The sequence below is a fragment of the Venturia canescens genome, chromosome 2 (genome assembly GCF_019457755.1).
Source record: "Venturia canescens isolate UGA chromosome 2, ASM1945775v1, whole genome shotgun sequence".
Lineage (NCBI taxonomy): Eukaryota > Metazoa > Arthropoda > Insecta > Hymenoptera > Ichneumonidae > Venturia > Venturia canescens.
Window position 1 is genome coordinate 18,880,156 of NC_057422.1, and position 27,390 is coordinate 18,907,545.

Sequence of the window (27,390 nt, forward strand, 5' to 3'; positions counted from 1 at the left end):
GAATTGAAAAATATGAATACAAAAAAAATTAAATAAACTGACAACTGTTGAAGTGATACGAGAAAAAAGCAACGAAAACCGTACAATCCGAGATACGAGTGCACACACGGGCACACCACACGCGACATAAACACACACACACAGCACACATTAAGTAAAATTACGTTTTCTGTTCAAGTTTTCGCATTTATATTCATATGTATTAGGGCGTCGCAAAAGCAAGGCAGTAAGGCACATATTCATAGAACGACCGAGTCTTCCTTGATGACTCAAATTAGCCGGATCATTTTTTTACGTACGAATTTTTAAAACGATTAACATTTTTGGTAGTTGTTTACTGCTTGTTGAGGAAAAAAATTAAAATATTTATTAATTGATACCTTTTTTGCATTATAATCTATAGTTGTGTATTTGTCACGTTTTCATGTACCAATGATTATTTTTTCGAGTATTCACTTTGTTGATTTCCATTCCCATATGTCAACTTTTCCACTTTCATGTCTTGCACCCGAAATATTTTCTCTCTCTCTCTTGAGAATTTTTCATTCTCTTTTTATTCGTTAATATAACGATATGTTTATTTGACTGTATTCCAAAATCTGCTGCCGCCAGTATACGTGCTTTAATATAGGCAACGAATAGCAGGTTTTAAATACGACCACCTCTGTACCGGCGGCATCGGGTAGGATAATGGAGGCGAGGTAGACACACTTGACACGAGAGAACGGATTTGATTCTCGGTGTGCTCGGTGTGCTGGGGGGCTCTCTGGGAGAGTCAACGGCGCCAACTTGAAGAACTGAAAATTGAGGTTATGTTCATCTCGTTTTTCTTCTTTTATTCTTTCACATCTTCGTGACAAAAAAGATTGCCACTTGTAAGATTTATAGTAAAAAGTATTATAACGATGGAATTCGTAATCGAATAATGGTAATAACATTACAATGGAAAAAATATTGAGTTGGTAGAACTACGTGGGATATTTGGTCTCGAAAGCGGAACGGAGAAGTGTGTATAGCTCGCTCGCACTTCCGTTACGTTTTAATTTGTCTATGGCCATGTGGAGTGTCCGTGTGTTTTGTTGTGCATGTGATTGAGCGTATGTGTGTGCGTTTCATTCGACGTCGTCGTCGTCGTCGCCGTGGTTTCTTTGCAGTTTTGACGTACAGGGAATAAAAATAAGAAAAAAGGAATAAAAAGATAAGAAATAGAGAAACTTGGACGACGACGACGAGATAAAAGAAAACGAAAAAAAGATAATCGAAAACGTATCAGAGAGAAAAGAGAGAACTATGATCGTTTACGAGAGTGAATAGAGAGTGATATTGCGCGAGTGTTGTGATCCTCGGAGGGCCACTTTGGAATGTAAGTACGTGACATACGTTGCTTCTTTTTCGTTTTCGTTCTCTATTTTTTTACGACTGCTTTCGTGAAAATTTGCAATTTTTTTTTATGATTATTTTACTACACGCGCCTGATAATGACAAATCTTCTTTCCTCGTTTTTTTTCTTTCGATACTATCTATTACTGTATTTTGTCATATATTTTTCACGGTAAGAAGTAGGGAAGGGGGGAAAAGCCGCGAAAAACTCTACGTCACGAGTGTGACGGATTCGGTTAAAACTGGGACAAAGTGCAGTGCACTCTGGCATTGCGCTCTACCACCAGGTGTTTCTATGCCGTAATCCTCACAGGATTGGGTAATACACGAACCTCTTGGACGTGTGTGTATGTATATTCCTTCTCTCTCGCCCCCGTTTTTGTCTTTCTCTTTTTCCACCAATTTTTTTCACGTTCTCTTTTTTATTTTTGCACCTCTCCACACGACCAACGGGTTGGCACGATTTGCCCGCCCAGCATCCCATCTTTATTTCTTGTAATGAACGACGTACTGTGACGTTTTTTTTCTTTTTTTTTTCTCTTTTTATATCATTTCGAACAACATCGGTAAGCCTGTCAACACAGAAATTCGCAACGTTGCAACGTCCATTACAAATATCTCTATAAGTCCAGCTTATGTGCACACAATCATTACTTTCAACATGAAACTTATGAAAGTGTCAAAAAATCCGTATTTCAACCAAAAATTTTTGTCAGCTCTTTATTCTTCAAATTCCTTCAAACTTTTCAAATCGTCCTCCATTCTTTTTTCAATCATTTCGTAAATCGACGATCCATGGAAGTTTTTAAGTTGACAAATTTTCAAATCTACATTACGAATTTCATAATCAAAGTTTTTCAGGCGATTATTGCAAATTATTCATTCAATTATATTTCATTACTAATTATTTAAACAAGAAAGTGAAAACAATTTCGTATAAATTATTTACAAAATTCTTGTTAATGGTGAAAATGATCTTACAGTCTTAATTATAATTCACAATAATTATTACTGTTACGTAATTTTACTGAAGTATTACTGAAGTTTACTAAAATTTCACTAAAGTTGCGGACCTCGAAGTTTTCATTTTTTAAATTATCAAATAATCATTTAGATCATCCTTCTATCAATAACCAGCGATTGTCATGTAAGAAAGAATAATAACAATACAATCAATGTTTGTACACAGCAATATTATCAAACTTCCAATCACACACCTTTTTTCATCACTTTTATTTTTGACCCACTCAATTCTCCAGTTCCAATCATCTGTTTTGTATTTACAAAGTGGTATTTACTGTTTCTGAATTGACAATTGTTTTACAATAAAATCCAGAAAACTACATTATTGATGGTGTCAATTAGCAATAGTCGATACCCAAAAAATGATGTAGTATTTTTTCTGGATCAGAGAATAAAAATTAGACAAATATCAAAATATATTGAGGTTGGGAATTCATGCATGAATTCAAACAGAAGAAAAACGATCCTTATAAAATTATTTATGTTCCATTTCCCAAACAATAACCATAGCCATTTCATTTTTGGGAAAAATATGAAGATAAAAAAATTGAAATAATGCTCATGAATAATATATCAGGTGTAGATGAGGAATCCAGGATAGTCCCGCCGTTTTCGGTATCATGTCAGATGGTGTTGACGGCGGTGGTGGGGAAAACGAGGTTGACTCCCATTCCTCTACTCGTGCAGCGCCGGGAGATTCTTCCAACAACAGGGAGGATGAGTCCCTTGATCCAGACAATGAATCCGCCCTAAACACTAATTATGACAGCGGCGACGGCGCTGTTCCAGTCTTCAGGTGTCTATTTCAATTATCAAAATCATTTTTGATTTATTAAGTTTTGTTGTGTTCCCTTGAACTTTAAATGTTATTTCGGGAGACGGTTGGCTAATTTATTAAGTATGTGAATAATTTCCGCAGATGTGATCGCTGTGACAATTACGAGACAATAAATAAGACAGCATTTTGTGCGCATCAAGATCAATGTCTCGCCAGTGGAGAACCTGGAGAAAGCAACGAAGGCGCTGAAGGAACAGAGAATGATGGCGACGCCGAAGAAGGACAACACTCCAGTCACAGATCACATAGAAAGATGTTTGAGTGCGACGTTTGTAACATGAAATTCTCCAATGGGGCTAACATGAGGAGACACAAAGTATATTTTGTTCATTTACTAGTAAACCTTAATTGAGTTACAATTTATAATTGGTTAGTTTACTGATTCAGTCAAATCCTTGCACTTTTTCCAATAAACGAACTGGTGAATTTTTCCAAATAATTACATGAAAATTCGCCATATTCAACAGTCTAAAACATAAATCAAGCAATCATTGAATTACAGATGCGGCATACGGGAGTTAAACCATACGAATGTCGAGTGTGTCAAAAAAGATTTTTCCGGAAGGATCACTTGGCAGAACATTTCACAACGCATTCAAAAACATTGCCTTATCATTGTCCAATATGTAACCGAGGTTTTCAAAGGCAAATCGCAATGAGAGCTCACTTTCAGAACGAACACGTTGGTCAGCATGACATGGTTAAGTCGTGCCCGTTGTGCAATTATCGTGCACCAACCATGAAGTGTCTCAGGTTACATTTTTTCAACAGGTTCGTTTAAGTATATCGAAATACCATATTTATTACATTTTTATTGCATGTATACCTTTTTCGGGTTTTCATAATCTTGCCCCAAGAATTTATCTACCGTCCAGTAATTTCGATTTTTCTCCGAAGCTTTTCAATTTCCTAGATTCCACTGGTCGAAATGGTCTCTTGTGAAGCAGAATTGCCAAAACCAAATCATTCCTTGATCCACTCTCGACTTGAATATAATTTAAATTCGAGCGATGAATAATTGTTTGCTGCTTGTTTTCTCCAGACACGGTATCGATTTGGATAACCCAGGACCAAATAGCTCGACATCAATAATGAATAGTTGTTCGCCCGGGGAGGCGATGCCGTCGGCTCCATTATCAGACAGCGGTGACAGTACGGGAAACAGATCGGCCGATAATGCAACCCCCCCGATGCACTTTCTCACGCCTCACGTCGAAATTTCGATCCCATATCCTGAACAAGCGGCTGGCCAACGTGATCAGAGTCCTGCACCGTTAAACGGTGACAGTCCCAATAGTCCTCAGAGCGCCGACAGCAATAGTAATGCGCCGAGCAGCAGTCACCATCAGTTGTCGATCAATAGTACCGCAATTCATCGGTAAGTGAGCTTAAGGATTACCAAACATTGTAGTTCATTGAAAATACATTGTCATACAAATGGAAAATCTTTAAGAATCCGAAAACGAAAATTCAAGTCAAACTTATGGTATATAACACTAAGAAAATTTATTGAACAGAAAGTTGGATTTCTTTGGGATGAAGGAACATAAAATCGCGAGCTTCTGCTCAAAGTCTTGAAGATTTGCAATGAACTTTAGGAGAAATCTCTTCACACATCAATTAACGAGAAAAATATGTTAATACAGGAACGTGGGTGGGAACGAGGAGGCGATAACGCCGTCGATATCGCTAATCCCGATAAAACAAGAACCGAATAGCAACGGAATGGAGGAGAGTGGAGCAACTTCGAGCAACTTGTCGCCCCTTCCGTCTCTGATAAAAGTCTCACCTCTAAAATCGTTACTGCGCGACGATTTGCGTCGTAAATTGACCACGAGTAACAACAATAGTCACAGCATTGTGAACAATATTGGTAACAGTATGAATAATCTTACGAACGGCGGTACCCTGCATTCTAGGGGCGAACCACCGACATCGACGAGGCCGGATCCTCGAACCAGTGGATTACAGTGTACGCACTGCAGAATTACTTTTCCCGATCAAACACTTTATTTCTTGCACAAAGGTTGTCACAGTGACAGCAATCCTTGGAAATGCAATATTTGTGGTGAACAATGTTGCAATCTTTATCAATTTAATTCGCATTTACTCAGCAAAAGTCATCAGTAATTATATACCTGAAATTACGAGGGAGAAATGAATTCATCCATTTTTTAACAGTTGAAAACTTGAAGTTTGTTCCATATGTTTGACGAACTACAAAAAATATCAAATGTCTCCGTTTTTTTGTCAAGGTAGAAAACAATGAAAACTAGGAGATTTAAAAATATAGGCAAATTTCAGAATTTCCGATAAACGTTTGTTCAGTCAATTCGGCTGCAATTTTGACAAATTTGAATATTCGCTCAAACACGTAAAAAAAAAATGTATTAGCTTATGATAATAAGAATATTTTTTTATTGCTCGACATTTCATTTTCATAATTTCTTATGACTTTTGAAAACTATAAACATCCATTGAACCATTGAAATGGTCCAACCAGTTCGTGACAAAAATCGCAAGAGAAATGATGAATATTGATTGAGAATTAATTGAAATGAAAAAAAAAGAAAATGAATGAGAGTGCCTATAATCGGGAAAAATGTAAAAAAATTTATGGGACACCTCGTGCCTTTACAAATGAAGGAAAAAAGTAACGAAAAACAAAAATTGTTAAGAGATAACAATTTAGAAAAAGTGGAAGAAAAAATATTCCGTTGATTCTTTTTGTTTTATGGCAATTCTTAAATATCATGAAAATATAAAAAAAAAGGAAATAACGAAGAAGAACTCTAAGAAGGAAATTAAGTAAAAAGTAATACATATATATATATATATTTTGCCAACACTCACTCGTCCATCGTGCTGTCACCACACGAACGATCCGTCCAGTAGGGCTTCACTGAATTATTCCGAGCTCTATTAACGTTTAGTCTTTAAACCAGTCGGTAGACGAGAGAAAAAAAATGATAAAAACAGAAGAAATTAATATAAAAAGAGAGAAAAGGTAAAAGCAATGTTGAAAAAGACTATTGTGAAACAATTATGAAGAAAAAAGACAGAAACGAAAGAAAAGAGATGGCTTTGAAGAATATTTAGGAGGAAAGAGTCTAGAAATTTTGCAAGTAACAGAAAACCATGAAATTCGTACGTGAAAATAAAAAGAAACGTCCCAAACAAGGTAGCTATGAGACACTGTGAATGATTTTTTTTTTTCTTCTCTTTTCGACAATATAACGGTTGAGTTTTTTCATAGTAAATTGAAGTGTGATTGAGGAAGACAGGGACGAGGATAGATTGTTCAAAGATTGAACGAAAAATACACAAAGAAATTCGTTTCTCAAGATTGGCGTGGAGATCTTTTTGGAATTCATACAAAGTATGTTTATAACAATGAATTGGAATGCTGCAATGGTAATCGTAATGAAATGGCAACGTTCAATTAAATATTAATATTATTGGATAGATCATTGGTTAAAAATATGGATGGTATTGAATTTAAGTAATATTCAAATTAATAACGTCTTAGTTTTAAAAAAAATGGAACATTCAGTAATGTTTATCAGAAATAATGCATTAAACTATCGTCCCTGTCGCCTGGCCAGAAGTGCTTGAAGCTGTTACCGTCGTGTACCTTTTGCGATCACATAAAACGTACCATGTAGGCTCGAGATAATCGAATCATCCTTAAAACGAAATCCCTTGTCCCTTAGAATGAAAAAAAAGAAAATAAACTGGGCTATTCGTATAGGGATTTGTGTGGAGAAAGTAATAAAAAAAAAAAAAACAAGGATGCAGAACGGGAAGAAGACCAAAACTAGAAATGGTACGTTGGATCGCGTCGTGCAGAGTCGAAAATTTCTGCATTTCGCCTCTGCAATTAATATTTTATATATAAATATTTGTACAAAAGAGTATTAGGGGAAGAGCGAGAGAGAGGGAAAGAAAGAAAGAGAGAGAGAGAGAGCAAGAGAATAAGCTAGAAAGAGAGAAAGAGAGCCGGATAAAAAGAATTTAAACAGAATATATATGTGTATATATATGCTATACATATATTTTACACGGAAGAAAAAATATATATATAAAAAATATGCACTTACACAATTCACTTATTCATTTTTGCAAATTAATCCAATTCTCTATCTCTCTCTTCGCATATACACATTTGATCGCTTCACGAAGAAAGGACACTTAAACACTTACACACACGTACACAAGTAAAAAAATAATGCTGTAAATGGTTGTAGTTATTTAATAACTATTCTGTATATGGAGGTTATATTTAATATTATTACAATTTATTTATTAATTCATAAGTAATTTATTGCTTTGCATTCCAAGAAAAAGATGAAATAATAGTAGTGATAATGATAATAATAACAATACGGAAATAATGAAAAATCGTAATAATGGAATGACCCGAAATGGTTTTTGAATTCATACAAGCGGATCGTAACTCCGATCGGGAGCTTTAAACAATTAGTTTTTGTTGTTTTTTTTCGTTATTAATTGTCTCACAAAAAATATGTCGACAATATCGAAGATTGATCGCAAATGAACAGGAAAGTAACGTGGATCCGCAGTTTTGTGGTCGAAGTTGAGACTCGCACAAAACCGCAGCTTCGGTAACGACGAATAACTTTATTCGCATTACACACCTTTGTATTGGAACTCGAACGACTATTGTCTGAAATAAGAAACAACAGAACTCGTGATTTTTATTGCGATGAGAGTTTTTTAAAATTAGTTTTTTTTTGTTTCGTTTTACGTTTCAATGAACTTTCAAAGGAACATCACTACGGTTAGCTCGTTAATAGCGCATAATTAATATGCATAATTACGTACAGTGCGTAAAAAATGTTTATTAAATTGTTGCAAAATATTTTAAAATGATGAAAAATGAAAAAACACAAAACGAAACGAATTTCACGAATAAACTTTGACATTGAGGGAAACGATAAACTTTTAGACACCTTTTACAATAACGAGCGCACGTGTTCATCATATTTTTGTTATCGAATGTAAGAATAATCGATTATGTATAAATGAATATACACCCACACACGTGAATATATTTACAGCTTTAGTCAAAAGTATCAGGCGCCGTTTAGAAAACCTCGATACGATTGTGTTATATTGGGACAGAAAATTTCTCAAAAATTGTGCCTGATAACAAATTCCAAACTGTGCATTCTCTCAGACTCCCATGAATTCGAGTCAAACGAATGACGAATATTTCGAATAGCAAAGCTTTAGTTTCTATTACATTTGAAAGTGGTTTTTTAAATCTGTCACTATTTCACCAATGCGGTAAATAATTGTCTCACGATTTTCAAAATTTTTGTTTCATCAAGTGGTGTACAATTTTCTTTTGCCTAACAATGTCTGTGAGGTCTTGGAATCAGTTTCTCAGACTCTTCAAGGCTTTTTAACACATTTCTAGGGACTGAGATTTCGATAGAATGATAACAGCATTGCTTTGAATATTTGTAATTAGTCCTTCCAAAAAGATTGTCTGCTTATTTGGGGTTATTGTCCTGCGTGTGCATTTATGTATACGAAAAGTTGATACCAAACGTTAGAAGCGATACTGAAATTCGGTGAATAATGAAAACTGTAAAGGTGCCCAATACTTTTGGTCAATCCTGTAATCATTACGATGGAATAGAAAAAAAAAACGAACAGTTCTTAGAGACTCCACGAGTTTATCAAGTGCCTGATTGGGAAGAACATTTGTACACGTCGAATAAATCGAAAAGGAATGAAAAATAAAAAAAATGCGAAAAACCGTTTCACAGAAGAAATTTTGACGCTGGACCAAGTTTAAGCTGTTAAAAATAGTCAATTCGCGGACTCGTTTATCCATTGTAAAATCAACGCAGCATCCAAAATTGAAAAGCAACCTCGAAATTGTATTTGCGAAGTCATATGTATTTGTAAAATTTTTCAATTAAGCTATTATGAGAACATAAAATTGAGAGTGAGGATGAAAGATCGCAATAAATGGACCAGACGAAAGCTCGAATTGAGGCAAAACTTTGGGGCTAGGGTAGATGCGCTTTATACTGTGATCACCTTTACAAAGAAGAAATAATGAGAAAAAAACTTTAAAATAAAATAAAAGAATAGTCTTAACTTTAGAGGATATATCGAAGAAAGCGAAGCTTTCCTCCCCTGAGAATACGAAAATATGATGAATACAAAAAAAAGTGTAAAGAAAACCAAAAAAAAAAAGAAATTTGAAAAACCTTCGAGAAGTCATATATAAAGAAAAAAGACGTAATGAATAAATGGAAACAAGCCTTAGGTGCACGCCCCGCCCACTTATTTATACAATATAAGAGTAAAACTATATATTTAAATGTATAAGAACGAAAAACAAATTATTGTTGATGTTACTATGGTGTAATGGGTACAAGATAAATACAGACAAATTATGTATATAATATTTTATTCTTACCATGAACTTATTTACAATTTCTTTCAGCAACTACTAAAAAATTAAATTGCGGTATATCGGTTCTCACGTGGGTCATGAATTCGTTTCCTTTTCGATTAAGGGGGTGGGGTAGGGGGGGGGGGGGGGGTCATGCTTTAGAAAGTCAAAAAAATCTATTGTTTTCGGGAATGTTTTTAGGAAAGCCAGATGCTTTTCTATAGTTGTCGGATTTCTGGCTACCAAATATAGAAACACAAAATTCCAGAGTTACGGGATTATAATATATTGTGATTGAGAAACGATCGATTTTTTAAAGGCTCGTAATGCGAATTCTTTTTCATTACAAAAATTCACAATAAATCCATCAAAAGTCTTTATATTTGTCCGATGGACGAATGCCAGACAATGCAGGGACTCCGGAGCACAAAGCGGATGTCGAGTGGTAATGAACAATGGGAGGGAGTATAAATTCAGACTCCCGGACGTCGTTTGAAAAGCATTAGATACAAGTTGATTGATATCATTGCGTCACGAAAGCGAGTCTCGTAGCTTCTGGCGAAACTGCGTGTTTTCTGAAACCACAAGCGGAAATGCATGCGTTCGTGTTCGATATGAAAATAATTTGGGGGAAGTAAAAGTAAATACGACGTTTATGAGGACATTCAACCAGTTGTCACTTTCAGTCTCCTTCTTTATTTCACAAAACGATGTATCGATGCAGAAAATTTATATTACAAATTGCATTAAAACTAAAAAATAAATATAAACGTGTATATTCTTTTTCTTTTCAACTTGTTTTTTCTTCTTCTTTTTTTTTTCTTTTGAGCCAGTTTTGCAGTCACGCGTAATTCGAGATTTCATCGAGTTACGGGACTCCGAGTCGAAAATTTTGTTCTCACGAATGATTTATCAATAAACAGTTATATTTATTAATAAAGGTTTAAAATTTTCGTTCAATTAGCCAACGACTTTGAGGTGCAAAATCAATGCAAATATACATGATTGCGCCGTACCAAAAAATTTTCGCCACACAATTATTCGGTCGATGCTTCAAGATCGAAAGCTCTCCCACCATTATTTGAACTCTCGTCAACAAAATTGTACACCTCCCTTAACCCTAAGATTACATTAGTCATGAATGGCTTGCCGTAAGTTTCTTAGTATAAGCTGATAAAAAATAAAACGAAATAAATGACTCAATATGTTTCCCTTAAAAAAAATCGATGCGCCGAAAGCTCGAAAACGGTAGCGGTCTAGGGCGCGGCTATTTACATGAAAGAATAAAAAAAATAACGAATCTCGAGCGACAGAATGGAAAAAATACTTAGTGGCGCACGCAGACAGAGATATCGCGATTGATTTAAAAAAAAAGAACAAACGATTAGAAGACATTAAAAGGCGCTTAAGAAAAACTGTAAGAAATTTGTCAGCCGAAGAAAAGATAGTAAAAAAATGAAAGTTTCATAACGCTCTTTTGTAAAGCGTCGCGGCATATTTTCATGTAGTTTGCGATTCGTTTTTTTCACTGGTGTTTTTGTGGCTGAGAATGCTCTCGATGTTGCGATGGATCCGAGCGATTTGTGATCGTTTGCTGCCCGGTGTTGTTTCTCTCTCCTCGATGTACAGGTTGCCACTGGTTCCCGACCACCCGGCTGCGACGACCGGGGTCTCCCGTTTCCGGTCTGTGGACAAAGAAGAGGAGCGAACGAGCCCGTGAACTTTATTGCCTCGTACGCGAATCGCACTATTGTCCGGAGTACTCCAAAGGGCTGGGGGGAGAGGGGACTTCAAGAGGAATGAAATAAAGTCATCGTCGTCTATTAAATTGCTTATCTCTCCCACTACGTTGTTCCATCTCTTCTCTCGTCTCGAACGCACATGGTACCGCGACTGTATAACGCTCTTGATATATATTTCCGGTCGCAAAAAACAACCAATTGCTATTTCAACACTGTATTTCTTAATGCATCTGTTTGGGACGAGCTGCTCTCTCGAGGGGAGCGTGCGAAAGCCTTGAAAGATTTTTCCTTCAATTGTCACCATCGAGCAAATCCCTGAGAACTATTTTATGGATAAATAAATTTTGTTTTTTTTTTTGACAGCTTAAAGAAACACATTTTTGGATTTGATTTTTACGGTTGACCAAAAAAGGTACAGCTGCTAATCAAATTTCGAGGGAATTCGAGTCAGTTTCACAATAATTTGTACAAATGGGTCTAAAGGCCCGATTTCTACTTAATTCATTTGCTCGAAATGCAAGCTCGCAGTGAAATCTTTATAGTTGATAATCGATGAAACTGTTGGGGGATAACATAAAAAAAAAGTTTCAAAAAGGAAAATTAACAGCAAGTATCAAGAGTCCGTATCTTAAGTTGAAAAATAATTTCGAAAATTGATTCTCGAAGTAAGCGAATGGAGCGTCTAAAAAAAGAAATATGAATGTTTTTTAAATATCTCAACGCATACGAAATTTCTACTTTTTAATGGGAAACTTGAACTTGCCGAATAAATTGATGAAATCGTTGCTGTTGCTTGTAAAGAAAAGAAAATTCTTGTCAAATGTGAAATCTGTACTCTTCAAATCGATTAATCGAAATTGCCGAAAAATAATCGAACCTTTTCTTTTAAGGATGTACAGGCGCGAGGGCTGTTTTTAGATAGCACTCTAATTTTTTAACGTCTCACAATCCAAGATTTCCTTTCTATGCCTGCGAAATTTCAAAGTCCCTTATCGACTGTTTCCTCGAAATATTATTAATTCAATAAATTATTAATTTAATATATTTCTAAATCAGATGTCAAAGATTAACCAGGAGACACCACACTCCCTTTGAGGTCACGCACTCACCACCCCCTAATGCAAAACCTCTTCGACTTTTCAAAACTTTTTATTCCATCCACGAACGTATGAAATTAATCTTACAACGAGACTTTTTAGGGGTGAAAATTCCTTAGTAATCGATGACAATCATTTTAAAAATTCTAAAATAAAGTTTCATTATAGAAAAATGGCCAAATTGAAGAAAGGAATTTTGATATTCCAGACACTTGGAATTTTCGTGGGTGCAAATTTGCACCAGTGTGGTGTCCACGACTTAAGGAGGGTGGCTAGGGACGATACAATGTTGCCATGCTAAACCATGTAAAATACATTAAAAATTTCAAAATGATAAGAATTTAATAAAATTTGGTGAACATATTCTTTAGAGTTAAATTTGACAATACAAATTTTTTAAGATTTTTCTTCTGTACAGTTATCGAGTAATTGATCACTAAAGTTCACGTGTATAAGCATAGCGTTTCCATATATATAGGTATACATTCCGGGCATAAGAAATCTGCTTTAATGCGTAATTACTCGATAACTAAACAGAAGAAAATTTTGAAAAAAATTGTGTCTTCGCACTTGATGTTGAAGAACATTATCGCCAAATTTGATCAATTTCTTATCAATTTGACGAACGTAGCCACCCTCCTTAAAACTATTATTTATATGAATTGAATCACGCGGAATCTGATGGTACGCTGTAAACTCAACTTGATTATTATTCACGATTAAGGATACTTGGTACAGCCGATACAATGTTGCCATGCTAAACCATGCTAAAAACATAAAAAATTTCAAAATGATAAGAATTTAATAAAATTTGGTGAACATATTCTTTAGTGCCAAATTTGACAAGGCCGGGCATAAGAAATTTAATGCGTAATTACACGATAACTAAGCAGAAGAAAATTTTGAAAAAAATTGTGTTTTCGCACTTGATGTTGAAGAACATTATCACAAAATTTCATCAATTTCTAATTATATTTAGACTTTTGTACCAAACGCCCTTAGAAAATGAATATAACGCTTCTCCGCTAATATTCTGCTACACACGAATGCGCGAGGCGATTCCTTTTAAAAAATCTGGAAAGACTGTCAACTGACTAATACGACGCGCACGTACATCCTTAATAATATACCTGGCGTCGAGAGGCTAGCGCGTCTCTTGATTAGAAACTTTTGAATGCAGTGTGGCAACGATATGCGTTTGAGGGTCAAGTTTCCGGGACAATTGCAAATATGCGACGACGGTGATAATAACGCATTAAAATATGCTACATGCTACAGCAGGTGGAAAACGAAACACGTATAAAGCGATGTGCGTTACATGTTTATTCTCAGTTATAACACTTTCGTCTCGGAGCTTGAACCTTTCTATTTTTCTCACGTAGTGGGAGGTCGAGATACAATAATGAAACGTCCTCTATGTAGACTCGAAATTTTAGTCACTCACGAGCAAGTGGATTGCAGAATACGCGAGGCCTTTCGAGAGAAACGTTGAATGAAAGCGGTGCGTTTGCTACTAAAAGAGGGGGGCGAGAGGAGGCACGACGAACGACGCTTGCGCGCGGACACTTTTTTCCCTCCGTCTCTCTCTTCCTCATTTAGACTAATCCCGCGCTCTCAGCCCCTTAACCTCATCAGATTCGTATGCCTTGCACGAAACCCGTGTAACCGTTTCTCTCTTCGCGAGAGCCCCTCATTCAACGCTCTCGTCTATCATGTCGATCGAATCTGTAATCGTATCATGCTTTTCGCCTCTTGCGTATTTGACTCGCGCCTCTCTGCGTTCCTTTATTCGTCACATACTCGTTATTTTTCAAGCTTTCTGCATTGGAACTGGCGATCCCGAAAAATTCATGCTTTTTAGCCGGACGAGCACGGGTGAGTATTCTTGGGCATTTTTTCGTTTTAACATGAGTTTGAAAGATTTTTTTTTGCGAAAACAACGAAAGCGTGTTGATTGAGGTGTTTTTGAGAGTGAATAGTTCCAGTTTCCGGGCTCCTGCAGCTTATTCGTTCTCACGATTTTTTTCCCCCCATGACAGTTGTACAGGAACGCTTTTACCCAAAACCTTCCCAGACACATTTTGGCTTTTCTGCCAACATTTTAAGCGCGTCGTTCTCTCAAGTCCATCCGAGTAAATAATCGTTCTTACCTAAGAGTTTTTCGAGGTACTGGCACCTGGTCTCGGGGTCACCAGGGTTCATTGGTGCCCCGGCAGTCAACTCAGCCAGCTCAGCTTTCACCATGAGGTTCAGTCTTGCCGAGATTTCTTCGAGACCCGCTGAAAAAAGGGGCATTTTAGAAGTCTGATAAAGAATGCAGGAAAAATAGTGAAGAATCAAGAGCTACGAAAATATCATCAATTCTCTGTTACATTTAGTGTGAACTTGTAACGTTGGGACGTGAAATGAAAAAATGTTTAAAGTAGCCCGGCCATTCGATTAAGTCCGGTGAAGGTCCACTTTTTTTTGCGGCAAATGACAGTTTAAGGTCCCCTGATAACGATAAACACAGTTCCGGGGCTTCTTATGGGGCAAAATTTTGGATTATTTCATTTACAATTTTGAGTCTTTAAGAGTATGGATCAGTCGACTAACCTCACTTGGAATTTTCGAAATTGAAATTCTCTGACACAGTTTGACCGATTAAAAAAAGGCTCTGTCAGCCTACGCAGAACGATGGCAAAAATCGACTGACAGAGCCTTTTTTTAATCGGTCAAACTGTGTCAAAGAATTTTGATTTCGAAATTTGCAGCTATCTCTCTCACACTCATGGTTGCGATATACCGACTGATCCATCCTCTTAACGCGGTAGCTGATGGGCGAAGTCGCAATAATATTAATTGTAAAAAAGTTGTACGGTGTTCGAGCTTCGGAAAAGTTTATATCGCGAAGATAATTTATCGCAGATTCCGTTCCTTTAAAAAAAAACATTGCCTTACGAGGCTTTTGAGAAAGAAAACATGAAAAAACTTTAGTTTTTGACGCGTCGAAAGCGGACGTCAGTCATTACGTTGGACCGCTGGTAACAGCTGATTGAACTTCGGGCAAATTCGAGAATGGCGGAAATTTCATCAAATTTATTTTTGAGACTGAGTCACGTGCTTTCATTCGTCTAGTATCTTCGATTTTTTTCAATGAATTGGCCATTCCTTTTTCTCGGTGCCATTATACCGATGTAAACTTTCTTTCGCGCAATAAAAATATCCCCAAGGTTATGTGTATTTAAAGTGTCACCGGTATTGACTCAATCATTGACTAGTCAAGTTGAACTATAAATTTTATCTTTTATTATATTTTTAAAGCATTTTATTACATTCCTGCGATAAAAATATTCTCAATACAAGTGTTTATTAATTTTATTAATAATTTAGACTTGAATTTAATCAACATAAAGTAGTTGCAATCTTGACTAGTCATAGAACGGTCGAACTACTTTAAGGAAGTTGAAGCGATATATATAGGACATCATACGAAAAATTCATTAGATTTTATTATTCCGAATTAATGAATTGAAAATTTACGTGAATCTTCTTGAACAGCGCTTAATTATGTGTGAAAGATTTGGAGAGGTTTCACCGCCTGGTAATCGAGATATTCATTGTTGAAAATGACAAGGTTAAACATGGGCTCTTATGGAAGCTTTCAAAAAATTGCTAACTTCAACAATAAATATCTCAATTTCACGACGGTGAATCATTGGCAAATCCCGCCAGAAGTTTAATACCGTCTTAAGCTTTTTCTGTTTAAAAAATTTTAACGTGCAAAGCTGGAAAATAGTTTTAACATAAGATACGCTTCAACCTCCTTAAACCATTTGAAATGAGCTCTCAAACAATCTGATGATCACCGTTCGAACGACAAATATAATTATCACGTTTTAAAGGTAATTAAAGAAGTGCGTTAATCTAGTCGATTCGTCAGTTCAATATCCAAGCCTCTTGCAGAGCCTGCGATAGCAACAAAGTAATCAGTCGTAAGTGCAGCGTTTGTAGGAAGCCATTGATCACATACACACTATGCAGGAAGCGTCAAGCTTGTGATTATATTCATTGGCGAAACATCAAGTGTGCAAATTGTCCGCTTAGCTTCTAGGAAGTTATTATGAAACGTACAGTGTATGGGATATCGTTGCTTATACAAATTACTTCGAATGCATGACGAGAGAATAAATCGATGGGGATGAAACTGATCGTACAAAGCATTGTCTGTACCGGTAAGGAAACAATGAAAGTGAAAACCGCAACGAAGGCTGCTTCGAGTGCAGATGGCTCGTTGGAACTGACTTGGAATTATTGTTAAACCAAATTTTCGTCGAGGCTTCCTTTTTCCTATTTCAATAAGAAAATTGGAGACCCGATCGATCGGGATTTCTCCGGAAGAGCGGGACCCTCAGAACCGGATTTTATTAAGGTTGACACCGATGCGTTTTTTATTTATTCGCACGGAAAGTCACCAACAGCTCTGCGAGGAGGCTCTACGTGCAATAATTCACGCGAGCGTTAGTACGCGGCTCGATTAAGCATGTAACAGCACGTACTAAAATGACCATTTCCCACGGACTTTTAAGCAAGTATGCAAGATGTACGCGTCACGATAAATACGCGTTCGTGTGACGGACAAACGAAGCCCGAAGGGGAGTGTTCCGGTATGAAAGAGTTCCGCGTAGAGCCCGGCGTATGCAAATGCGCTCGTAGTAAAATATCGTACCGCGGCGTACATGCTGAAACCAAATGTCCCGTAAGAACAAAAAATACCCATCGCGCTAATGGCTCTTTCTCGATAAGCTGAAAGCTCCCCCCTAAGTATGAATATTAATTGAGAATCGAGACAGGAAATCAACGACCTTAGTCCTTGAACCTTAAGGAGTTTCGGTACAGGCGATACAATGTTGCCATGCTAAACCATGCTAAAAGCATAAAAAATTTCAAAAAGTTCAGAATTTTATAAAATTTGGTTAACATATTCTTTAGTGCCAAATTTGACAATACAAATTTTTTAAGATTTTTCTTCTACACAGTTATCAAGTAATTGATCACTAAAGTTCACGTGTATAAGCATAGCGTTTCCATATATATAGGCATATATTCCGGGCATAAGAAATCTGCTTTAATGCGCAATTACTCGATAACTAAGTAGAAGAAAATTTTGAAAAAAATTGTGTTTTCGCACTTGATGTTGAAGAACATTATCACCAAATTTCATCAATTTCTTAATATTTAGACTTTTGTACCGAAACTCCTTAACGTTCTGCTTTCTCAGAGTAATCCACCGATTTTATGGGATTTTCTTTTCATTGAGTCGAATTCGAAAGCTTTTTTCCGTCGTTTGCGACGTTGGGTACGACACAATTTTACGTTGGTACGTTTTCGTGTTCCCAGTGAACGAAAATGGCTCGAAACCAGGAAAATTTATTCCTGAAAATCTCAATTTCTGCTTGGGAAAACCTGGAATAGGTTCGAGAGCAATTCCACAGTTCTCAATGAATCGTAGCCCGTGTCCAACGACAATAATTCGGTGTTAAGGGGGAAACGACATTAGGAGGTTCAAAAAATCAAAAAAAAATTTTTTATCGCACAAATCGTTAGCTGAGCATGAGTCAGTCGGTAATCGCAACCGTGAGTGCGAGAGATGGCTGCAACTTTCGAAATCGAAATTCTTTGACACAGTTTGATCGATGAAAAAAAGGCTCTGTCAGCCGATTTTCGCCATCGCCCTGCGTAAGCTGACAGAGTCTTTTTTTCATCGGTCAAACCGTGTCAAAAATTTTCGATTTCGAAAATTCCAAGTGAGTCGACTGTTCCATACTTTTAACTATCCAATAATACAGTCAAAATTTCGAATCGAAATTCGCATTCGTTTAGATTTTATTGCATTATCGTTTAATAACTTCCTTGGATTTGTAGTTTCTGAGAATTTATTTTTCAAACGCGTTTATCTCGATATGACTTCTCACAATTGCGTGCAGTCTAACTCAAAAAGTGTGGAATCGATCATTGTGAAAATTGATAGTATGATTCTTTATAAAATTAGGAATTATGTGAACCAACTTGTGAGATGATTATCACGATTTTAAGGGAATTTTTCTTTGCACAATTGGAGAAAAAAATCATGAAAATCGAAGTAAATTGTTCCAACGCTTGCGAAATTTGTAATTTTCATTATTTCCACCCGCATCGAGGCTCGTATTCTTAGAAAATAAGTTATTAATGTAAAATCGAAACGTTTTTGATTTTTGGCTGAAATAATTCAAAAAAATTCGGAAAAACTGTTAGAAATATGAATGGAATGATGTGAAAATTTGATTAAATTCAAATGAATTCTTCCCACCCGAAAAAAATGCCAAAAAATCAGTGTCAAACAGCCTCATAGCGTGGCCCCCCCCTAAAACGTCACAAGCATGGTCGAAGGCATCCATCGACTTATATTCACATCGCGAACGTACGGCCCACGTTTCCACGGGTCGGCAAACGGCCTTAGCGCCTCGCGCGTGAACGTTTCTGGGAATAAAACGGACGAGCGGCATTTTATATCGGGCCTTTGTGCCGCAAAACGAATTCCGACGACTCCGGATGAAGTTTTGTTGCGCGCGGGCGTTAAGCGGTACGCCGGATTCGTGGAAGTGCGAAAGTTTATGCGAAGACTCCTTCATTCGGATGAAATGAAAGTGGCTCGCTGTTTGCTGCAGTTTTCACGATGACTATCAATGACCGACGATGAATACCGTTTTATCCGCGCTCCCAGAAAGCCTTATCTCCGGTGGGCGAGATCGGGTTTTGGAGAGCGCTCAAGTATATTTAAGCAAGCTTCGATCGACGTCCGACTTCTTGGATGCGAAGAGCCTCCGGGAGACCGAGACGCGAGACGTTACATCCGGACTCGGTAGATCGAGTCAAGAGATGAGAAGAGAGGCCGTGATCGGTTCTCTAATGAATAAAATCCCGTCTCGCATTTTAAGCCTCCGATCCTCGTATCTCGCGTTTTCTACCACCTGCGCTCGTGTCGCTGCTTAAGGCCGCGCGTTTCATCGCTGAATAACTATCGACCGGACTCATCCCTTGCCTCATCAACTATCCCGGTCCCATGTTAAGGAAGTTCACGCGAATCTAATGGAATTCGAAAATTCCAACTTTGAGAGTTGAAATTTGGAAATTTATGCCCGGAATTGTTATAGGATCTACGGTCTAGTCGTCGAGAAAACAATTAACGAAAATCACATTTTTTTAAGGGTTACACATCAGCTCTTATGGCAGGCACACTTCCTGTGCGACGATTTCGATTTAATGAAATAGGAGCCTCCCAACTTTGAAGAGCCAAAAACGAGAATAAGAAAATGGAATGTTTTTAGATATCAATGATGTCTCGAGAAAGCCTTGTTACCGGTGAAAATCACTTGGGAATGGAAAAAGAAAAACACTTGTTTGAGGTTAACGAGTAATTACGAGATAAACGGTGGAAGGTTTGACAACAGCACGAGCCAGCTGCTTTGAAATATAGATGTGCATACGCATATAAATAGAAAATGGCTGTTGTCACATTTTGCTTGACGATTTAACTACGAAAGTATTTTAACCGTTATCGTTATATTAAAAATGAATCAATTTCAACGAACGAGTATGACGCTGAAGTTATGACGCTGAAGTTTCCAACGTTGGAGTCCAACGAAATGATGGAAAAAAACTCTCCAATAATTCCAGTAATTCTCCTATTTTGTTCCCTGCCAAATTTGGGATTCGTAGTTATTCAAGCTGCACCAACGATTCGTGAAATAAAAAATTGATGAATTACAAACGTTTATTTACGTTCATTTCGTTGGACTCCAACGTTGGAAACTTCAGCGTCGTCTGAAGTTTGTAACGTTCGAGTCCAACGAAATGGTCTAAAAACCCCTCAAATAATTCCAGTGAATCTCCAATTTTGTTCCCTGGCGAATTTGCAATTCGTAGATTTTCAACCCACACCAATAATTCGTGAAATCAAAAATTGGTGAGTGACAAATCTTATTTTCGATCATTTCGTTGGAGTCCAATAGCAAACTTCAGCGTCGTCAAATGAGTTACGCATTATTTTAATAATTCCGAGAACAAATTTAAATCGTTTCCTTCATCATAAAAAGAGCAAAAAGTTCAAGCCCGCGAGCTCTGGGGACTACTTCAATTCTCTGGAATAAAATAAAACGAGTTTTTTCAGAGTCTTCCGACACTTCTTGAGTAAATTTTCGTGTCATCTTTTATTTTAATCTTCCGAAGGAATAATCCGCACGGAACGATGTTTCAAGAATCTTTTGAGCCTTCGAGGATCGAGCGACAGTTTTTACCTGGTTCAAAGTTTCTCTTCATCCGTCTCCACTGCCTGACGTAGACTAGGGCCGAGCATCCAGCGACGAGAAAAAAAACTATACAAGCGCACACGGCGAGTACCAGTGCACCGGTTTGCCAATCCCAAGGGATTCCTCCGGCTTCCCCGCTCGTTCTTCTTGCTCGGGAGTCCTTCGTCGTATCCTGGAACATTCCAAGTGAAAATTCGAACCGAATACGTTGGAATATCGAGTGATTAAGGGCCAACGATCATGAAATAAGCTTCATCATCGTAAGGTTTCAAATACTGACCTTGAAGTCGTCGGCAAATGGGAATTCGACTTTCCGGTCAAGCTCTTGAGCAATATCGACGAGTTCTCTTTCCCGGACATCGGATGGCTTCCGCCGTTGTTCCTCCGGCTCGGAGAAACGCCAGAGCGTGCTCGGGGTCACCGGGTCCTGTTGGCCGGCCTCAGATTTCCTTCGCGTCGAAAGGAACGACCAGTCGAGCTCGAGGGCCGAAAGGGGACCGCATATCGCGTCTTTGTGGATGGCACAAGGGCTCAACGTGAACTCCGGGGCGCATTCTGTACAGGGGCTGCAGGCGCCTTTTTCAACCGACCAAAACTCTTCACCGGGCTTGCAGACCGGAAATATTTCCGTTGAACAATCTGATTGTGAAATGGCACCGAGCAACACCAGCCACACCAACAACAGGCCCGAATAATTTGAATCGGACGGCATCACCTTTGTACGAAAACAAAATTTTCGAAAATTTAAGTAACAAAAACAATCGAAAAAAATTAAAAAATCGAAAATAAATAAGAATAAAAAAATAAAAATAAAAAAATCGAAAATAAATAAAAAATCGAAAATAATTTAAAAAATAAAAAAATAAAATAAAATGAAAAAATCGAAAGTAAATAAAAAATTAAATTAAGAAAATTTGATTCGAAAAAAAAGAAAGAAAAAAATCGAAAAAGGTAAGGTTTCTCGGTATTCGGTTCAACTGATCGTTTCATTTTTTTCTCCATGATCACGTCCGTTCATAAGAGTTCAATCGAACATGGGAGTTCTGCATCAACAAAGCCTCTTCCATTCGCTCAGACGTAACTCTTTAGCGTTTTTTCGATAGGTCGATGGACTTCGAACGCGTGATTCTAAAGGTTGCAGAATTTAGGAAAGCATTATGCGTAAGTGTGGTGACGACGCTGAAGTTTCCAACGTTGGAGTCCAACGAAATGAACGAAAAAAACGTTTGTAATTCAGCAATTTTTTATTTCACGAATCGTTGGTGCAGTTTGAAAAACTACGAATCGGAAATTTGGCAGGGAACAAAATAGGAGAATCACTGGAATTATTGGAGAGTTTTTTTCGATCATTTCGTTGGACTCCAACGTTGCAAACTTCAGCCTCATGTGTGGTGTGGAAGCAGTTACAAAAACCCTGAAGACGAGCTCGAGCTGAAAGCTTATCGTTGAAAATTCTTTTGCGGATGGGCAGATTGCTTGTTTGTTCTGCAGTAGGGACACCAATATTTTTTCGTGATATTACGGCTCGAGAATTGAATTGGTTTTGCGACACAAAGAGCAAACTTCCGAGAAGCGTGAAAGTTGGAGAATTCACGAATAAGTATTTTCTGTTGACTTGCAATTATGCGAAGTGCAACAGCACGAAATTCTTCGTCGAATTTATTCGTCGAATTTATTCGTCGAATTTATTGACGAACGAAACTTTCCCGAATTTTTGAAAATCTGGCAATGTTTTTACATCCTAAAGAAATCTAAAAGCTTGTAAACTTCCGGAAAAAGAGAATTTCGAAAAAAATGATACGGTAAAGCACACTTTTTGAGTCCCTTCATAAAAACGGACACAAAACTGCGAAATTTTTCATTTCTGGAATCTCAAACGAGTCGTTATATACATTTGGAAATGCGAGTGAACCGAAAAGGCTAAATTTTGGATACGACGTGGGTGGAGGGCTTGGGAAATCTTAATTTCAAATAGTCGACCAAGATTTCCTATGTGCATTTTCCGCCATCTTGAAAAAAGAGTTAAAATCAAGTTTTTTTACAATAACTCGGTTCTCCGTTGAGATACGATAATTTAAATAAAACACTTTTTTGTTGCTTTTTTTACGCTCTACAATTTAGGTCCTATACATTTTTCATCTATCTTCAATGGTTATTGAGATATCGGTTGAGAAAGTCAAAAATTAAGGAAGTGAAAAGTTTTTTCCTATTTTCTCTTTTCTCGTAATAGATATCGAAAAAATGTTGATCATCGAACTTGTAGGGCGTCATCGGACCTACAATTTCGTTTTTTTATTTTCCATTTTCGACCAAAATTACGGCCTCTAGGGGGCCGCAAAGTTGACCGCAGCGCTGCCCGCCGTAACATTAACGCGTATGCATATAAAATAAAAATCCATTTTTTTCCCAAACTCGCAGGTGATTATGTTGACACTTCATGAAAAAGTAACTCCCTCAAACTTCTAAAAAAAACCTTCTAAAAAAATGTTCAGAGACGGCGCCAACGAGTTGAATATTTTTTTTCAAGTTTAGTGAAAAAAAGATTTTCTAAATTTGTTGTTTCCCGTACAGCCCGCAAAGGACCCCTGCTATGGGTCACGAGCTCCCGTAATGTCCTCACCGAGTTGTCAAAATGAGCAAGAAACTCCATCGAGACTTGGGCAAAAATTGTTTTGAAAGTGTCTAAAATTTGACGAGAAAAAAATGAGCGAATAATCTCCGAATTCAAGAAATAACACTATTCGTTTTTAAGACGTAAAAATAAATGATGAAATTGAGCGAAAGATCGCAGGAAGCAAGGACCTGGAGAGGGGGAGGGGAAGCGGAAGTTCGCCCACCCACCTCGCTGGTAATCGGCGTAATACAGTGGTTTACGTACGCAGCGTAACGATGTGAGAGACCCACACACGTGAGAATTACAGGTAAACGATAAAAGTGGATACAGTAAGAGAATAAGCGTCGTTAAGGACGTGGAGCGGCTCTTGTGCGAGCGGTGCGCGCGCGATGACGTACCCGGATCGCGATTCAGGCACGGATGTTACAATACAACGCGCACGAACCGGAAGTCCTCTCACGGAATGCTTCGAGAGCACTTTCCTTTCGCACCTACAACGATACGAGGCTTCATCAACATCTTCGTTATTCCGACCCGAAACGTAACGTGGCTCTCGCTCATTTGTTCGCGCTGAATTCTCGCTATGCGAGACCGCGTCCGTTCTCTAACTTGGAGGATTAAAATTTGGACGAAATCTTCGAGGCGCTCGGTCCCCACTCCGTCCCTAGCAGCTCTCAAAATAAATCGAAGGAATAACAAATACTCGCGTGTATTTATCTAAAGTGCTTCCGGTCTGATTCTCCGCACACCTCCGAGTCATTTACACACTATTTTCATGCTTCGAAGTGTCTGAAAAAAAGTACTATTTTGCTGGACTCTTTAATCGCAAATTTTCATCGAGATGACTTTGAACCGGCTGCGCGGAAATTATTCACGATACGAAACCTTCATCGACTCATGCTCGGAACTCGAGAACAAAAAAAAACACGTTTTTTACAATTCGTCGTTCGCTTTACTCAATATGACTCACTACGAACGATTATCCGTTTAAATGCGGAGCTGCGCCCCTTAATGAATGGGACTGCCATCGTCGCGTCTCGCAAGCACGACAATTAGGTGTTATACATCATCGTGTGTCACACGAACCCCCTTATATGTCACATTTTTCTTATCCGTTTACGACTTCAAATAACGCTTCACAGTGTTCCATACCCATAAGAGTAGCCAAGTCCAATTAAAACACTATTTTTTTGTCCCCTTCGATTTAACGAGTTAAGTGATTCTCCGTACAATTGTCGCGGCCGTTTTGGAAGTTTCATTAACCCTGACGCTCGCATTTTCTTGGCTCCTTTCGACGGAGAAACTTTTATATTTACTTTCTTTCTTCCAGGTTACGAGAATCTATTTTTTTAATCCGTTTTCAGCTCCGTCGTAATCAATCGAAAGTTATTTGCGATTAACGAGGATCGACTGGCTGACGCGGGATTATTATCCTTAGGATGAACGAGTGACCTTGAAACGAATTGGGGTTTATGTAAAAAGCTCCACTGCGAATCGACGCGTGCACAATCGTATTTTTTCTATGAGCTTCTTTTACCTCGATTCCCCATGCACGCGCGTAGTTTTAAGGGTGAATGATACTAAAGTCGAAATAATTAGAAATTGATCAAATTTGGTGATAATGTTCTTCAACATCAAGTGCGAAAACACAAATTTTTTCAAAATTTTCTTGTTTAGTTATCGAGTAATTACGCATTAAAGCAGATTTCTTATGCCCGGAATGTATACCTATATATATGGAAACGCTATGCTTATACACGTGAACTTTAGTGATCAATTACTCGATAACTGTACAGAAGAAAAATCTTAAAAAATTTGTATTGTCAAATTTGGCACTAAAGAATATGTTCACCAAATTTTATAAAATTCTGATCATTTTGAATTTTTTTATGTTTTTAGCATGGTTTAGCATGGCAACATTGTATCGCCTGTGCAATATATCCTTAACGCGGTATTTCCTGCGTGACCATAAGACTTGTCTGTGGCTCTTCGTCTTAGACTCGGAAAACTCTCATTAGCGTCGAGTTGTTTTTTTTTTCGAGCATCAAGTGTTTGAACAACGCGTACGATTAATTCATCCTTGTCACGATATCTAATTTATTAAGAAACTAAAATAATTCGTAATGCCCTCTGTGCGCCGAGGAACACGGTGAACAAAATTATATAAATATCTCAAAATTCTACAAAAATAAGTTTCACAGGGTGACGGACTTTCAATTTTATTTTGCAATATTTCGTAAAGTGTTGAAAATTATTATTTCGTTTTATACCATTTCGTGATATTTATACGTCATTTTTTGAAAGCTCATTCAATTATTGTCCTCGAAGTACTTTGGAAATGACAGTAAGAGAATAAAATCACCGCGTATTCGAAATCGGCAAAAATCGGTGAGAAAATGCAGAATTCCATATTATACTTGAACTTTTGCAGTGAAAATTATTCTGAAATTTCACCAATTAAATGGGTGATGTCTCAACTCAAAGGAGAACGGTGTTCGAAGAGGTTAGAATAAAGCAAATTCTATAAGTTGTTGAGTTGAGAAAAAACATGAAAAAATAATATCTCAATAATGAAACTCACGATGCCTTTGGTGATAGGGAGTCTGCCATGACGTAACCGTATCTCGTATCCACGCTCACTAGATGGGGTTGACTTATTATATCCGGCACTCTTCGTCAACTTTAGAGTGATCTCGATTTATGGATTCTTTATCCTCGCATTATCCACCACAAAAAATAAAGCACGCAAATAAAACATTCGCGCTGTTTACACACGAATCGGCTTTACAAGCTCATTTTTTTGTTTAAAGTTAAAACTCGGGTCGGAGCAGCGTAAATGATCGGTTATTTATCGTCCATTGTACAAATACGCATATCGTTTTAAATAGATCATCGAACAATTTATTGGTAGATTCTGTATATCCGTACAATTCATTATTACCACACGATCATACTACGAGCACCGGGAAGCTAGAATTGTTGATATCGATATTCGTTCGATGAGAATTGTTTCGTGTTGAAATAGCTTGTACGAAATTTAGATGGTGAAAAATTCGAAGGGAGAAACGCACGAACGATCGCACGAAGATGCGTCCCGTGAGTGAGGCGAGTCTCGACTGGAGAAGTTAAAAGTTGTAGGATCGTAGGCAGCGCCAGCGGGGGGAAAGGCGGCTTAGGAGAGAAACAGCCGGACCGCTAGTTAGTTCGTTCAGTTCGTTGACGGCATACCATACTATGCGTCCGGAGCGACTAGTTCGACGGGTTCTACTAATTTCCGCCCACGAACAAACCGCGAGGGGGGGAAGATTGAGAGAAAGAGTAGGATGATTCTTGTGCAGGCCTCAATTCGGACTCTGTCGGAGCGAGAGAAAACGAGATAGAAACCACACTGCGATGAAATGATATACAGGCTCAAGGGAGAGTGCAAGGGACGGAGTATGAGAGAGCAAAAAACGATGGACGCAGAAACGAAATCGCTGTATATAGCGGGTTGCGGGAAACATACAAATCTGACTGACGTGTGAGTTGTCAATTCGAGCGGTAAACGTATCGGCTTTTATTGATCGAATGATCCTCGCGAAAATATTGTCTAGAAATCGAATTCGAAAATTCTAAATCGGCAACAGTACGAAAGGGAAATAAAAATGGTAAATAAATTTACTTTTTAATTCTGAGAATATTTTCAGAACACTGCTGTATCAACCACGCTGATTTGACATAATTCCTGTGCAACATTTCGCAGCTTTGTACCCTTTTTTACCAGTAGCATTATCGGAGTTCTCACTCTTATGTCGCTGCACCTTCATTTCGTATATATTTATTCTAGAAAATGTTCAACTATGAAGAAATATGGAATAAAATTCGAGTGTCGAATAGAGTTGAAATTTTTGTTGTTTAATTTCGAAGGTGTTCGGGACGGGGGTAAAAATCGTT

The 27,390-nt window shown here is 37.7% G+C and overlaps 2 protein-coding genes across 5 annotated transcripts; one reads left to right on the top strand and one right to left on the bottom strand.

Moving 5' to 3' along the window:
- The first annotated feature begins 873 nt into the window (after positions 1-873).
- LOC122407131 (zinc finger protein ztf-16) lies at positions 874-9,689 on the top strand. Of its 4 annotated transcripts, none has more exons than XM_043413153.1 (6): positions 874-1,367; positions 2,981-3,199; positions 3,323-3,557; positions 3,744-4,012; positions 4,284-4,619; positions 4,888-9,689. In XM_043413153.1, the coding sequence occupies exons 2-6, from the start codon at positions 3,024-3,026 to the stop codon at positions 5,369-5,371; spliced, it is 1,500 nt and encodes a 499-aa protein (XP_043269088.1). In that variant the 5' UTR covers positions 874-1,367; positions 2,981-3,023; the 3' UTR covers positions 5,372-9,689. The 4 variants fall into 4 exon arrangements, with proteins under 4 accessions (XP_043269088.1, XP_043269087.1, XP_043269090.1 ...); XM_043413152.1 differs by having other exon boundaries at positions 875-1,363; XM_043413155.1 differs by lacking the exon at positions 874-1,367 and adding an exon at positions 1,648-1,727.
- Positions 9,690-10,353: 664 nt separating this feature from the next.
- On the bottom strand, positions 10,354-26,612 carry wgn (wengen). The gene is made up of 5 exons (XM_043413156.1): positions 26,039-26,612; positions 21,124-21,558; positions 20,832-21,015; positions 14,667-14,795; positions 10,354-11,362 (listed from the first exon to the last, which is right to left on the bottom strand). Exons 2-5 carry the CDS (start codon positions 21,553-21,555, stop codon positions 11,178-11,180), a joined length of 930 nt encoding a protein of 309 aa, XP_043269091.1. The 5' UTR covers positions 21,556-21,558; positions 26,039-26,612; the 3' UTR covers positions 10,354-11,177.
- Positions 26,613-27,390: the final 778 nt, after the last annotated feature.